Below are 12,749 nucleotides of genomic sequence, written 5' to 3'. Positions count from 1 at the left end.
TCTGACAGCATTTCACATACTTGATGGCGCCTAGGTCTTTCTAACCTTTCTCTTCTTGCCCTCTTTCCCTCCCTGCCCCCAAGTCTTCTCCTTTCCAGGTCCCCTCACTACCCTGGTTGTGTTCTTCCAGGTACATTTCAGCTTGTGAATATCCTTCCTATAATGTAACTTCCAGAATTGAAAACAATATTCCATATTTGGTCTGCCCAGGGCAGACCTGTACACCTCTATGTTGTTTTTATCCTTTGAAAGATGTCTGCAAAAAAAATTTTAAATTAAAAAAAAAGTGTCTGTCCCTGACACTACCCCCTGCCCCCTTACTAGTCAATCAGTAAACATTTATTAAGTACCCATTATGTGTTAGGGATAAAAAAGAGGCAACCTCAAGGAGCTCACAGTCTACCTCCCAGCAAGCCTGAGGAAGTACTGGGCAACACAAGCCTGTTTTCCTTCTGTCTGTGTCAGCTGTGCAGTCTCTGTTTTGCCATGGAATGGGTTTCTGGGTCCAGGTATGGAAGAGCGAAGGCATGTTCTTTCCCTATTACAAGGTTTCCCAGAGGAAGGAAGGACTTGAGCCCCTAAGAGGGAAGATTCCATGACATATGGGCTGTATGTCAGGAAAGCACAGTGTGACTTGAGTGTGAAGGAGAGTGACAGGGACCGACCACAAAAGGCTGGAAGGTGGGTCTGAGAGGGAAGCTGAAGCTGGCATGTGCGCTAGCAGCTGAGCTTGGAGCAGTCCTGGGGACTCAGCCCTCCCAGACTCCCAGAAACTTAAAGGCAAAAACAAGCCCCAGGCTGTTTAATCCCTGGAAGGGAACCATGAGTTGGACGGTAGCTGCGACCAGCACCGCCTCCTGAGCAGCTGGACTGGGGTAGAACACTGGACTTGGAGTCACAGGGCCTGGGTTCCGGCGCTGATACTTGGTATGACCCTGTCTCTGGGTCTGGCTTTCTAAGATTTAAAATGTGGTTGTTGGATCAGATGATCTCTAAAGTCCCTTCCAACTCCAAGTCCCCAGATCAGTCTTGTGTGTCAGAGGGGGAGGGAGGAAAAGGCAACCTCAGCTCCCTAGGTAAGTGGTGCTGGGAGCTGTCTGCTGCCTGGTGCTGAACCAGATTCAGGTGCTCCTGGGATTGGTTTTCCTCTGGCTTCACCAAAGGAAGTGACTGATGGAAGTACTCTTTCTTTGTCTTTGTCCCATGGGGGTGCTCATCCCTGGTCAGCCTCTCCAGGGACAGGACGGATGGCTACACTGTGGGAGGCAGTGGCTGCCATTCATTCTTCCTATTCATCTCAACAACTGCAGTGAAAGGATGGCGATCTCTTAGGATCTCGGGTGTCTGCATCACAAGTGGGCTCTGACCATGTGTCTGTCCTCCCACCAGGGCCAAGCGAGCCACCGAAGTGCTCTTAGCGGACCCCTGCTTCCAGCTCCGCTCCATCCAGTACCTCCTGGGCCAGCCAGAGCCCACAGCCTCTGGGGCCACACCACCCCCTCCCGAGGGGAAGCACTTCTCCCTGCAGAGCTGTGAGTACAAGATTCAAGACAGATTTCCCCTTGCAAGGCCAAGTGGCACAGAATAAAAAGCCCTGGCTTGGAGTTGGGAGGCCTGGGTCAGAATCCAGCTCCAGCATGAGGATGCGCTTGGGCAAATCGGTTCATATTTCTGAACCTCAGTGTCTTCAACTGTCAAAAAGGGGTAATAACCCTTCCTTCGTCTGCCTCAGATAGGGTTATTGTAAGGGCTGTAGAAATGAGGGTCTGGACATCTCAGGACTTGGGAGGCTGTTCAGTTCTTCTGCCTTTTCCAGAGGCCATTCTTCAGCTATCTAATCACTGTGCTTAGGAGAAAATAGGTAAGGAGTTCAACTCCACCAACCACCCTGCCCCCACGTTCCGGGCACTGGCCAGAACTGAGGAGCTAAGCTCTCTCTGGTAACAGGAGGGGCACCAACATGCCAAAAGCAGGGCCCCAAGAGCAGCCGGGGAGGTGAGGACCCCCATCCCAAAGTTAAGACGCCACCAGGACTAGAGTAGGGGTACGGACAGGACGAGATTTACCTTCACTCTCCCCAGACACCGATTACATCAGCCGGGAGGAATTAGCTAAAGTGAATCAGATGTTGGGCCATCTGAGTGAGGAGTCCAAGCAGGCAGCCGCCTCTACCCTGGTGAGTGTGTGCACACCATCCCTGTGCCCCTAAGCCATCTGTGTGTGTTTGTACGCTGTTTTATGTGAGTGTGTGCTCGTGCATGTGTGCCTGGGTTTCTGTGCAAATAAGACATCTGCTTATATGTATGTATGGAGATTCCTGCAGAGCTAAGATCACTTTCCCCGTGGGAAATGTTGGGGAGAGTCATGTATGATGAAAGTCTCCGGACTCCCCTTTCTCTCCCCACGCAGCCCACCAGTGAAGAAGACCTGTGCCCCATCTGCTATGCCCACCCCATCTCTGCTGTGTTCCAGCCCTGTGGCCACAAGTCTTGCAAGTGAGTACCTGGCCTGGGGGAGGGCAAGGCTGCAGGGGACTAAGGAAGACTCTGAAACTTGGTTCTCTGCCCACCCCTCCCCTTCCCCTTCCCCATCCCCATCCCCATCCCAGAGCCTGCATCAACCAGCACCTGATGAACAACAAAGACTGTTTCTTCTGCAAAGCTACAATCACTGGGGTGGATGACTACGAGAAGCCAGCTTCCTCGTCTTAGGCCCCTGTCTCAGGGTGGGAGCCCCAGCCTGCTCCCTGGGGTCCAGGGGGAAGGCTGAGGGAGGATGGGCACATGTCCCTATGTAGAAGCCTCCCTTTCCGGACAGCTCCCTCGCCAGCCTGGGCCTGCCCTGGGGGTGAGAGGCCGCTTCCTAGCAGCAGTTCTTCCCTGCTCTTCCCAATGCAGGAAGGACAGCGGTTTCCCCTCCCTGCACGGGCTTTACAAGGGGGTGGGGAGTGGGCAGTTACAGGTGTGAGTATTAAATTATTATTCCATATAGCCCCGCCCTGCCTTTTTTCTAGGTGTGAGACAAGAGCCTGGTCCTGTTTCCCCATCTGTCAAGTAAGGGGAGGTACTAGATCAAGTTCCAAGAAAAGCGGGGCGAGGCTGGCTGCAGAGACAGCCAGATCCCTGCTGCACAATGCACACACAGCCATGCTTAAACAATATAACGCCAGCTTTGTTTGAACTCTTCCATTATAAACAGAGCTATTTACAGGGGCCTTCTCCTTCCCTTTGTGGTGACGGGCTGGGGAGAGAGGGCTCCAGCTCCCTCCCCTTGGAGGCACAGAAACACCTGAGCCTTGCACCTCAGTTCACATGATGATTCGAGGTTCAGGCACTGATTCGCCAATGGACTTGTGGGGCAGTACACTGGCCCCATTGAGGTAGAGCTCATCGCCCACGATGACATCTTCTCCCAGCACGGTCACGTTCTCCATGCGCACCTGGGGGCAGGTAGGGGAAGAGGTAGGATTCAGGAAGGAAGAAGCTCCCCACCTCCTTTCCCCCCCACCAACCCTCTCTCCAACCAGCTGCCTGTCCCCTCCCCAGGTCCTGCTATTCACCCATTCCCTACCACATCCCTTGCTCACCCATTGGCCCACACGGGAGCTCCAGCCCACAATGCAGGAATCAAGCCATGAGTGAGAACGGATATGGGCACCTCGCAGCACTGTGCATCGCTTGATACACACGCCATCCTCTACCACCACACCAGGGCCCAGGCTGACATTGGGCCCAATGCTACAGTTCTGGCCAATCTTGGCGCTTGGATCCTGGGGGGGAGGAGAAGCATGCACAGGGCTGACTTAAAGGTTAAAGGGCTCTTCCCCCCAAGGTTACCTCCCTGAAGTCTTAAAAAAAAAACCTACTCTTTGGGATTGATTCAACATTTATTAAATGCCTACTAAGCATTGTGCTCAACTTTCAGGATACGGTGATGAAAAATTGATGGTCCCTGCCCTCAAGCAGCTTATACCTACTGGGGGAGGGGAGATAGGGAGCCAAGGAGAGAACCAGACCAAGTGCTGCAGGGAGGGGCTTTGGAGGGACTAAAGAATGCAGAAGCAGCAGGAAGGCCTGGGCAAATGTCCAGAGGTAGGAAATGAGGAAGGGGACAGCTAGGAGTCTAGTCTGATTGGAAAACAAAATGCATGAAGCAAAAGCCGTATACAATAAAGCCAGTGCGGTAAGCTGCAGCTACATTGTGGGAGCCCTGAATGCCGAGCTAATGAGTTTGTATTTAGCCATTGAAAGTCAGTCAGACCTGTGCATAAGCCATGCAGTGGACTGGAGAATGGAGAGGCAAGAGGAAGGGAAACCAATTGGCAGATAGATCATTCCAGTAGGGGAGGTGATGAGGCCCTGGACCATGAGAGGAGTATAGAAGCAGCAAGGATCAAAGATTATGGAGGCAGAATCATCAGAATGGCCAGGAGTTCAATAATAAAATACATTCAGCCTTATTGATCATTTATACCTAAGGGAGAATGAGTTTGTCAAAGTCCTTTAAGCGTCTTAAGAAATGGGCCTTGCACTCACCACCAGCACATTGCCCACAATACCCGGGCCAGAGTAGAGCCGCTCAGGCTGTGTCTGCCTCAGCGACTGCAGGAAGAGGCACATCCCTGTCAGGAAGTCCTTGGGCTGCCCAATGTCCATCCAGAAGCCTAAGGGTGTGGGCACAGGGAGCCTGACTGGGCAGTCCCACCCAGTCCTGCCAGCCCTGTCCCACCCTCCGGGAGCCGACTCTCCCGTTTACCTGGGAGTTCCATGGCATACAGCTGCCCTTCCTTGGCCATCACAGGGAAAATTTCCTTCTCAATAGATGTGGGCTGTAACTGTGGGGGTGGAGAGATGCTCAGGGGCTGCCCAGAGATGAGCTCCTGACACTGACTCCAGGCTCTATCTTTCCTCGGGCCTGGCATTTACTGCTCCCACCATCCTCCCACCCAGGCCCACCTGGATTCGCTGTAACACACTGGGACTAAAGATGTACATGCCGGCATTGATCTTATTGGACACAAAGACCTGGGGCTTCTCCACAAATCGGTGGATGCGGCCTGTGTCCGCGTCGCTCACCACCACCCCGTACTTGGAGGGCTCCTCCACTTTGGTCACCTAAATTGGCAAAGGAAGAGGGATGACACTAACCCGGCAGGCTCTCAGAGTATCCCACACCTGGGTCCTTAAAGTCATCTCCCCAGAGCCAGGGCCCTCTGAGTGGAGATGAGACCAGGAAGCAGACGGTTTCTATCCAGCAAACACCCTAAGGACATGTACGGGGGAGGCCAGGTGAGGGGTAAGCGGGAGGATGGAAGGAAACTCACCAGGGACCTGAGAAGCTTAGAGGCCTCCCAGGCCCCTAGAGCCAGAAAGGATCTGTCCTAGGGACTGGCTGATCCAACCCTCCGGTCGTTACAGAAGGGAAAATGTCTGGGCCACCATGGCCAAGTAGCAGACTAGCCGGCACGGTCACTGCCCACTCCTTACCATGGAGGGAAGTTGGGGGGGGCAGGGGATGTCTCACCACGATGGTCCCCTCCTGCCCGTGATGCTGATGGAACTTCGCCATCGCAGCAAAGGGGAAGTCACAGATAATGTCACTGTTGAGAACGAAGAAGGGATCCGAATTCTCCGTGAGCAGCTCCCTGGCCAGTGCCAGGGGCCCCGCTGCAGGGACACAGGGCACCAGAGGCTCAGGGCTGGCCCAGGGTGAGCTCCGTCCTCAGCCTGTGCTCTGCACCTCTCACCCCCCAGCTCTTCCCACAGAAGGTACCGCCCTGCAGAGCTTGCCTCTACCCTGGGGCTGTCTCCACTGACCTGTTCCCAGAGGCTCCAGTTCATGCGACAAGGAGATTCGAATCCCTAGCTGAAAAGTCAAAGCAGACTCGGTCAGGAGGGTCCAGTCAGGGGTAATCTCTCCTGTCTTCAATGCCCTACCCGCCCTTCCTCCAGCCACTCTGGGGCTCAGGTGTGGGGCCTTTCCACCCCCTTCAAATCAAATCATATTTGTAAAAGCACTTATCTCAGTGCCTGGCACACAGCAGGTTCTCTGATGCTTATTCAATCTCTCCCTGCACCACCCCCCAGAGGGACCCTGTCCCACAAACACTTCTCAGACCTGGGTCCTGGGTAGCTAGGAAAAAACTAAGGGGCTCTTAGAGTGAGGGAGCCCTCAACCAGGGCTGCCATTCCAGCTCAGGCCTGCCCGGCACTGCTGAGGATCCAGGCTCGCTTCACCCTCCTTACCCTTAGCTCTTGTTCCTTCATTTCCTTCTCCAACATCTCGGACATGTAGCTCACAGCCAGGATCACATGATTCACTCCTGCCTGTACAAGAAAGCACTGATGTGGCCCCTCCCCTCTCTTGGGAGTCAGTCACTTGGCAGTCAGCCCCACCCCCACCCCACCCATCCTGAGGCTGGGCTGAACCTTCAACTCAAGCCCTCACCTCTTTCTGAGCCCCCCTTTCAGTATAATGACAGTTGATAAGTATATACAAAACGCACCAAACCTCTAGCTCAAGCCCTCACCTCTTTCTGGAGTCCCCTTTGAGCACAACACCACCTACTACGTCCAGCTCAAGCCCTCACACCTCTATCTGGAGGCCCCTTTGAGCACAAGGGCACCTGGTAAGCCCAACTCCAGCCCTCACCTCTCTCTGGGCCCCCTTTCAATACAATGACACCTGCTAAGTATGTGAAGCTGGGGAGGTCGAGTGGACGTGTCGCCGTCACGCCCGCGGGCCGCGGCCTCACCTTCTTCACCAGTGCCTCCACCTGGTGCAGCAGGATGGGCTTGTTGCAGAAGTCCACCAGCGGCTTGGGCGTGCTCAGGGTCAGGGGCCGCAGCCTCGTGCCGTAGCCGCCCACCAGGATCAGCGCCTTCATCACGCCCACTCAGGGCCCTGGGGGAAGGGGAGAGGGCGGAGGCCGGGACTCAGCGGGCGCCGCCCTGGACCCCGCTCCCGGAACCGGCTCCGTCGGGGCTCCCCTCCCCCCTCGCGGCCCTGGGCTCCCCCTCCTCACCGGCCGCGGATCCGGCTCCGGCTCAGGCTTCACGTCCAGGTCCAGCTCCGGCTCCGGCTCCGGCCCCGGCCCCGGCCCCGCCCACAGCCAGCCCCCCCGGTCGGAGGCCTGCCCCGGCCTGTGACAGGCCGCAGGCGGCCGCGCAGCGGAAGGGGAGGGGCCAGGCGCCGAGGCCCGCCCATGCCAGGGCAGCTCCCTGCCAATCGTCGGACGCCTACGTGGCACGGCAGTGACGCCATGGCGCCGCCGTGCCGCACCCCTCCGAGCGCAGCCAATCATAGCCCAAGCGCCCGAGGCGCCATGGCGACAGCGGAAAGGACAGGCGGGGCAGTTGCCCATTGGTCGATCTGAAGACGGCACTGGCGGCAGGGGCGGAGCCGCGGCTTCGCCCATGTGGTTCCTAGGCAGGCACCCTACCAGGTATGTTGCGCGGCGGGCCCCCCCGTGGAGTCTCCCTGGGAAGTAGAGAGAAGTCGGCCCAATACGTGGCCTCAGATAAGCCCTCCCACCCGCCTGGGACTTAGTTTCCTCATCTGTAAAAACCAGGAAGGTGATGTTAGCGTGCAGTCGTGTCCGACCCTTGGTGACCTTTTTTTGGGGGGGGGTCGTTCTTGGCAGATGCTGGAGTGGTTTGCCACTTCCTTCTCCAGCACATTTTACAGATGAGGAAACTGAGGGTAAACAGGGTGAAGTGACTTGCCCAGGGTCACCCAGCTAAGTGTCTGTGTGGCCGTATATGAATTCAGGTCTTCTTCCTGATTCAAACGGGGAGACACCCTAGGAGAAAATCCCATCCTTGGCTCTCCTTTCTTGTGAGACCTTGTACAAAACACGTGACCTCCCTGGGCCTCAGTTTCCTCATCTGTAAAACGAGGATGGACCTTGGAGTAGGATGGTCTCGAGGCTCCCTTGCAGCTCTACATTGAAGATCTAAATGCCAATCGAGGCTATTAGCTCTGAGCCCCCGCTTCTGCCCTCTTCCCCAACTCCCATCTCCGCCACTCCCTCCTCCCCCACCCCTTTCACATGATGACGTAGCCTTGCTCCTCGCCAAGCGAACCCCTCTACAGGTTCCACCTCCTTCAACAAATCCCCGCCCCCTCATCCTCCCTCCCACTTTTTTTTATTCTCTCCTCGTCTCCTTGTCCACTGCTTACAAACATGCCCGTGTCTCCCCCATCTTGAAAGAAAATCCTCCCTTGGTTCATATCCATCCCCGTTAACTCTCATCCTGTATCTCTTCTGCCCTTTGTGGCCTGGTTTCAGAGGAGGAACCTGAGAGCTGGAGATGTAAAGCAATCGACCGAGGGACACACAGCTGAAACTTGAACCCAGATCTTCTGATTCCCAGTACAGTACTCTTTTTAAAGCAGCAAGTCGTTTTCCTTTTAAAAGCAGAGCCCAAATCCTACCCAGTATATGGAAAAGTTGCATAACGGAGAGATCACTGGTCAGAAGTCCTGAATCCACACTCTAGCTCTGTGACCTTGGGAAGTCACTTCTGCTCCAAGTCCATTCCCTGTCTAATCCATGGGGTTCTAAGTAGATGACTGTTTCAGAAATTCTATGACCCTGCCAGGTCTGGACAGGGCATTTCCCCAAATCAAGGCTCAGAAGTGGTAGGGTACAGACTGTGCTAAGAACTAGGGAGGAAAGCAGTCCATTTTGGCTTCAGCTTCTGCTTTTTGGAGGCAGGGATAGGCTGAAAGGTGGGATGGTGCCAGGTTATGTATGAAGTCTGAACTTTACTCAGTGGGCAACCAGGACTCATGGATGGGTAGGAGGACTTGGCTGTATTTGTTCATAAGGGAGAAAATGAGATAGAAATTGAAAAAAAAAAATAGCTGTATAAATGGGAGATGCTGTCATCACCATCCCTGTGGGAGGTCAACTGAGAGTTCCCAATGAGTTAGCTATGCAGTAGATGCTACCTGGGGCCAGGGGGAGGTGAGGAAAGTCCTTAATTAGGGACCTGCCTCTAAAAATCAAGATTAGGGCCTCTGGGATTGTGTCTCACTTGGGGAGAGGCTTGGCTGAAGGCTTCTCGTGCAGAAGTATTGGAGCTATCTCCTTAAACTATGGGAACTTGGTGGGTGACGCTGGGCTCAGGTAGATCGTTTCTTCTTTAAGGTGGTTTGAGTTGGGTTCTTAACATGTTATTGGCCCCTCTCCCAACTGCCTGGTACCCAAGCAGTGGAGGAGTTTTTCAGAATGGCATCTCCAGCTCAAGCAGTCCCCACTTTCTCAACTCTCTCCAGACTTCATTTTCCACCCCTAGAAATGACAAGGGTCAGATGGGATAAAGTGTAAAAAAAACACTTTCCACAGGTATAGGTAAGAGAAGGACTTAGTCAAATAAAGGTGACCTGGATTAAGAAAAGCATGGGTTGGACTTCCACTTCTGGGAGCCAAAATGGCAGAGTAAGAGGTGAGTGTCTCTTACCATCCCCTATTAACCCCTGAAAGCCCAGAAAATATCACCCCAGGAAAAACCCTGGAACAATTGAACCTGAAGAAAGATGAGGTGCAGCAGTCTAGTAGCCCAGGTAGCTTGAGGAATTAACTGGAAAGGCCCCTCTTACCTTGGGGGAAAGGGAACAGTACAAAACGGGAGGCATCCCAGCAAGCTAGTGGAAAGCCCCACCTCAGCATACCAGGAAGAGATCCTGAAGCCCAGGTGGTGGAGCAGGCAAACACCAACATCTGGACCCCTAAGTGCCTCATTGAGGGCGGGGGAACTGGTGGAAACCAGCTCAGAAAACCACCAGGTGCCTCGGCATTCTACAGCAACCGGATCTCTCAGTGCCTCAGCAAAACTAAGGGAAGCAGCGCTCCAAGAGGCCCCAGGTGGATAAACACCCTACCACATCCATCTGAAAGGAGCTGAAGAAAGCAAAAGGAAGGAAAGGCCTGGGTGAGCAGGAAATCTCCAGGAGCCACATTATCCAATCCTACCCCTAGAGTTCCAGTGTTTCTGATTCCAGCCCAACACCAGGTAAGCTGCCAGAATCCTACAGCCTCCAACTGCCAACATTGGAGGCCTCAGCAACACAAAGCCATCAACCAGGCCCTAGGCTCCCAACACAAGAAGCTTGGGTCAGTGCCCCCTGCTCCCCAGCAGGAGAGCCCAGTCTCTTTAAAGGCCAGGAAATAAGCAAACAGCATGAGCAAAAAGAAACATCCAATAGATTCTTATTATGGGAAGAGTGAAGATCAAGGCAGAAATTCTGAAGAGTTCAACATTGTCAACAAACCCACATCTGGAACCTCAAAGGAATTTAAACTGGTCTGAAGCCCAAAAAGCCTTCTTAGAAGAGCTCAGAAGGATTTTAAAAGCCAAATGAGAAAGGTAGAAGAAAAAATGGGAAAAGAAATGAGAGGTATGCAAGAGAGAGTCAATAGCTTGGAAAATGAAGGACAAAAATTAACTGCAGAAAACAAGTCCTTAAAAAATACAATTGGCCAACTGGAAAAAAAGTACACTGAAGAAAACAAGTCCTTAAAAAATACAATTGGCCAAATGGGGAAGGAGGTACAAAATCTAATAGAAGAAAACAATGTGTTAAAAATTAGAATTTCGAAAATGGAAGCTAATGACTCCATGAGAGAGCAAGAATCAGTCAAACAATAACAAAAGAATGAAAAAATAGATGAAAATGTTTACATATCTCGTTGGTAAAACAATTGACCTGGAAAATAGATCCAGGAGAGACAATTTAAAAATTATTGATCTACCTGAAAATCACGATGAAAAAAAGAGCCTGGGCAGTATCTTTCAGGAAATTATAAAGGAAAACTGCCCTGAAGTCCTAGAACCAGAGGATAAAATAGCCATAGAAAGAATCCACCGATCACCTCCTGAAAGAGATCCCAAACTGAAAACACCAAGGAATATAGTAGCCAAATTCCAAAATTACCAGGTCAAAGAGAAAATACTGCAAGCAGCCAGAAAGAAACAATTTAAATATCATGGAACCACAGTCAGGATTACACAGGACCTTACGGCTTCTACATTAAAAGATCGTAGGGCGTGGAATATGATATTCCATAAGGCAAAGGAGCTTGGATTACAACCAAGAATCAACTACCCAGCGAAAATGAGCATGATCTTTCAGGGGAGGAGATGGATATTCAACGAAATAGGGGATTTCCATACCTTCCTGATAAAAAGACCAGAGCTCAATAGAAAATTTCATCTTCAAATACAAGACTCAAGAGAGACATAAAAAGGTAAACGGGACAGAAAGATACAATATGTTGTTAATAAGGGCAAATTGTTTACACCCCTACAAGAGGAGATGACACTTGTAACTCTTGAGAACTGTATTGTTATTATACCATGTTAAAGGGGTATACATAAAGGGGGTGGGTATAAATTGACTTTGATGTAATGATGAAAAAAATCTAATCAAGTGGGTTAAATGGATCCAAGTAAGTGAATTAATCTGATCTAAGAAAATGTACTGAGAGAAAAGGAAAGGAGGCAGACAAGGGTAAATTACATCACAGGAAAAGGCACAAAATCCTATTACAGCAGAGGGAAAGAAGGGAGGGAGATGAGCATTGTTTGAACCTTACTCTCACCAGATTTTGCTCAAGAAGGGAATTAACATAATCAGGCATAGAAATCAAGGGTCTTAATTAAAATAAAATGCCCTATAGACTGTAGGAGGAAAAAGGGGAAAGAAAAGGGAGGTGGGACTGAGGGAGGTGGTTGATCAAAAGCAAAACATTAGTGAGGAGGGGAAAGGAGAAAGGAGAAAGAAAAGCATAAACAGGGGGGGAAAAGGATGGAGACAAAGACAGTAATCATAATTGTGAATGTGATATATGAATGTAGTGGAATACTATTGTGCTATAAGAAATGATGAACAGGCAAACTTCTGATAAACCTGGAAAGACTTGTATTTCCACGGTTTGATGCTGAGTGAAGTGAGCAGAACCAGAAGAATGTTGTACACAGCAACAGCCACATTGAGTGATGACTGACTTTGATAGACTTAACCCCTCTCAGCAATACAAGGATCTAAGACATTTCCAAAAGCCTCATGATGGAAAATGCTGTCCACATCCAAAAAACGAACTATGGAGTTTGAATGCAGATCAAAGCACACTATTTGCTATTTTTTTTTCTGTTGTGTTTTGTTTCCTTTCTGGTGGTTCCTCCTATTAGTTCTAATTCTTACATCACTAATGTGAAAATATGTTTAATAGGAATGTATATGTATAGCCTATATTAGATTGCACTCCATCTTGGGGAGGGAGGTAGGGAGGGGGAGAAAAATTTAACTCAAAAGCTTATGGAAGTGATTGTTAATCAATTAAAATAAAATTTAAAAAGTTTAAAAAAAAAAGCATGGGTTCTCAACTTCCCTCAGGTCTTATTAGCTGTAAATTATTTAACACCTCTGAGCCCCAGGCTTCACCTATAAAATAGGGACAGTAATAGCAGCCACCTCCCAGGTTGGGTGTGCAAATACAGAATGGCCCAAGGTTGCCATAACAGAATGAGCTAGAGAATCTCTCCCTGGAGCACCATGCTCCTGAACCTGGCTGGGGCAGAGGCCAACCCCTTACCCTTTCTCCCGGAAATAATCTGTGGCATCAGGTTACTTCTTTCCCAGGGGACAGCCCATACCTATGCCCCCACCCCAGAATAGGGAGGTAAGCCACCAACTCCTGACCATGACTGCTCCTCTTGTAGCTGGGGACTTGCATGTGTCAC

At 51.3% G+C, this 12,749-nt stretch overlaps 2 protein-coding genes across 4 annotated transcripts in view; one reads left to right on the top strand and one right to left on the bottom strand.

The window, feature by feature from the left end:
- Positions 1–3,627, top strand: part of RNF123 (ring finger protein 123) — a 112,465-nt gene extending 108,838 nt beyond the window's left edge. The window contains exons 36-40 of one of the 2 annotated variants that reach the window (XM_027837146.1): positions 1,390–1,532; positions 2,082–2,176; positions 2,410–2,495; positions 2,609–2,725; positions 3,546–3,627. In XM_027837146.1, the coding sequence (XP_027692947.1) occupies positions 1,390–1,532; positions 2,082–2,176; positions 2,410–2,495; positions 2,609–2,711 (427 nt within the window). In that variant the 3' untranslated portion in view covers positions 2,712–2,725; positions 3,546–3,627. Of the gene's footprint in view, positions 1–1,389; positions 1,533–2,081; positions 2,177–2,409; positions 2,496–2,608; positions 2,991–3,545 lie in introns of those variants that run through there. The other variant, XM_027837145.1, reaches the window with a different exon arrangement.
- GMPPB (GDP-mannose pyrophosphorylase B) lies at positions 3,151–7,095 on the bottom strand. Of its 2 annotated transcripts, XM_027837151.1 has the most exons (10): positions 7,025–7,095; positions 6,755–6,903; positions 6,246–6,326; positions 5,817–5,865; positions 5,524–5,666; positions 4,956–5,114; positions 4,756–4,834; positions 4,536–4,663; positions 3,587–3,769; positions 3,151–3,439 (listed from the first exon to the last, which is right to left on the bottom strand). In XM_027837151.1, the coding sequence occupies exons 2-10, from the start codon at positions 6,884–6,886 to the stop codon at positions 3,308–3,310; spliced, it is 1,086 nt and encodes a 361-aa protein (XP_027692952.1). In that variant the 5' UTR covers positions 6,887–6,903; positions 7,025–7,095; the 3' UTR covers positions 3,151–3,307. The 2 variants fall into 2 exon arrangements, with proteins under 2 accessions (XP_027692952.1, XP_027692951.1); XM_027837150.1 differs by having other exon boundaries at positions 3,151–3,769.
- Positions 7,096–12,749: the final 5,654 nt, after the last annotated feature.

This window comes from Vombatus ursinus, unplaced genomic scaffold, assembly GCF_900497805.2.
Source record: "Vombatus ursinus unplaced genomic scaffold, bare-nosed wombat genome assembly UNPS02014820.1, whole genome shotgun sequence".
NCBI classification, from domain to species: Eukaryota; Metazoa; Chordata; class Mammalia; order Diprotodontia; family Vombatidae; genus Vombatus; species Vombatus ursinus.
Note: the sequence above shows the minus strand (reverse complement) of the source record. Positions and strands in the feature narration are given on the sequence as shown.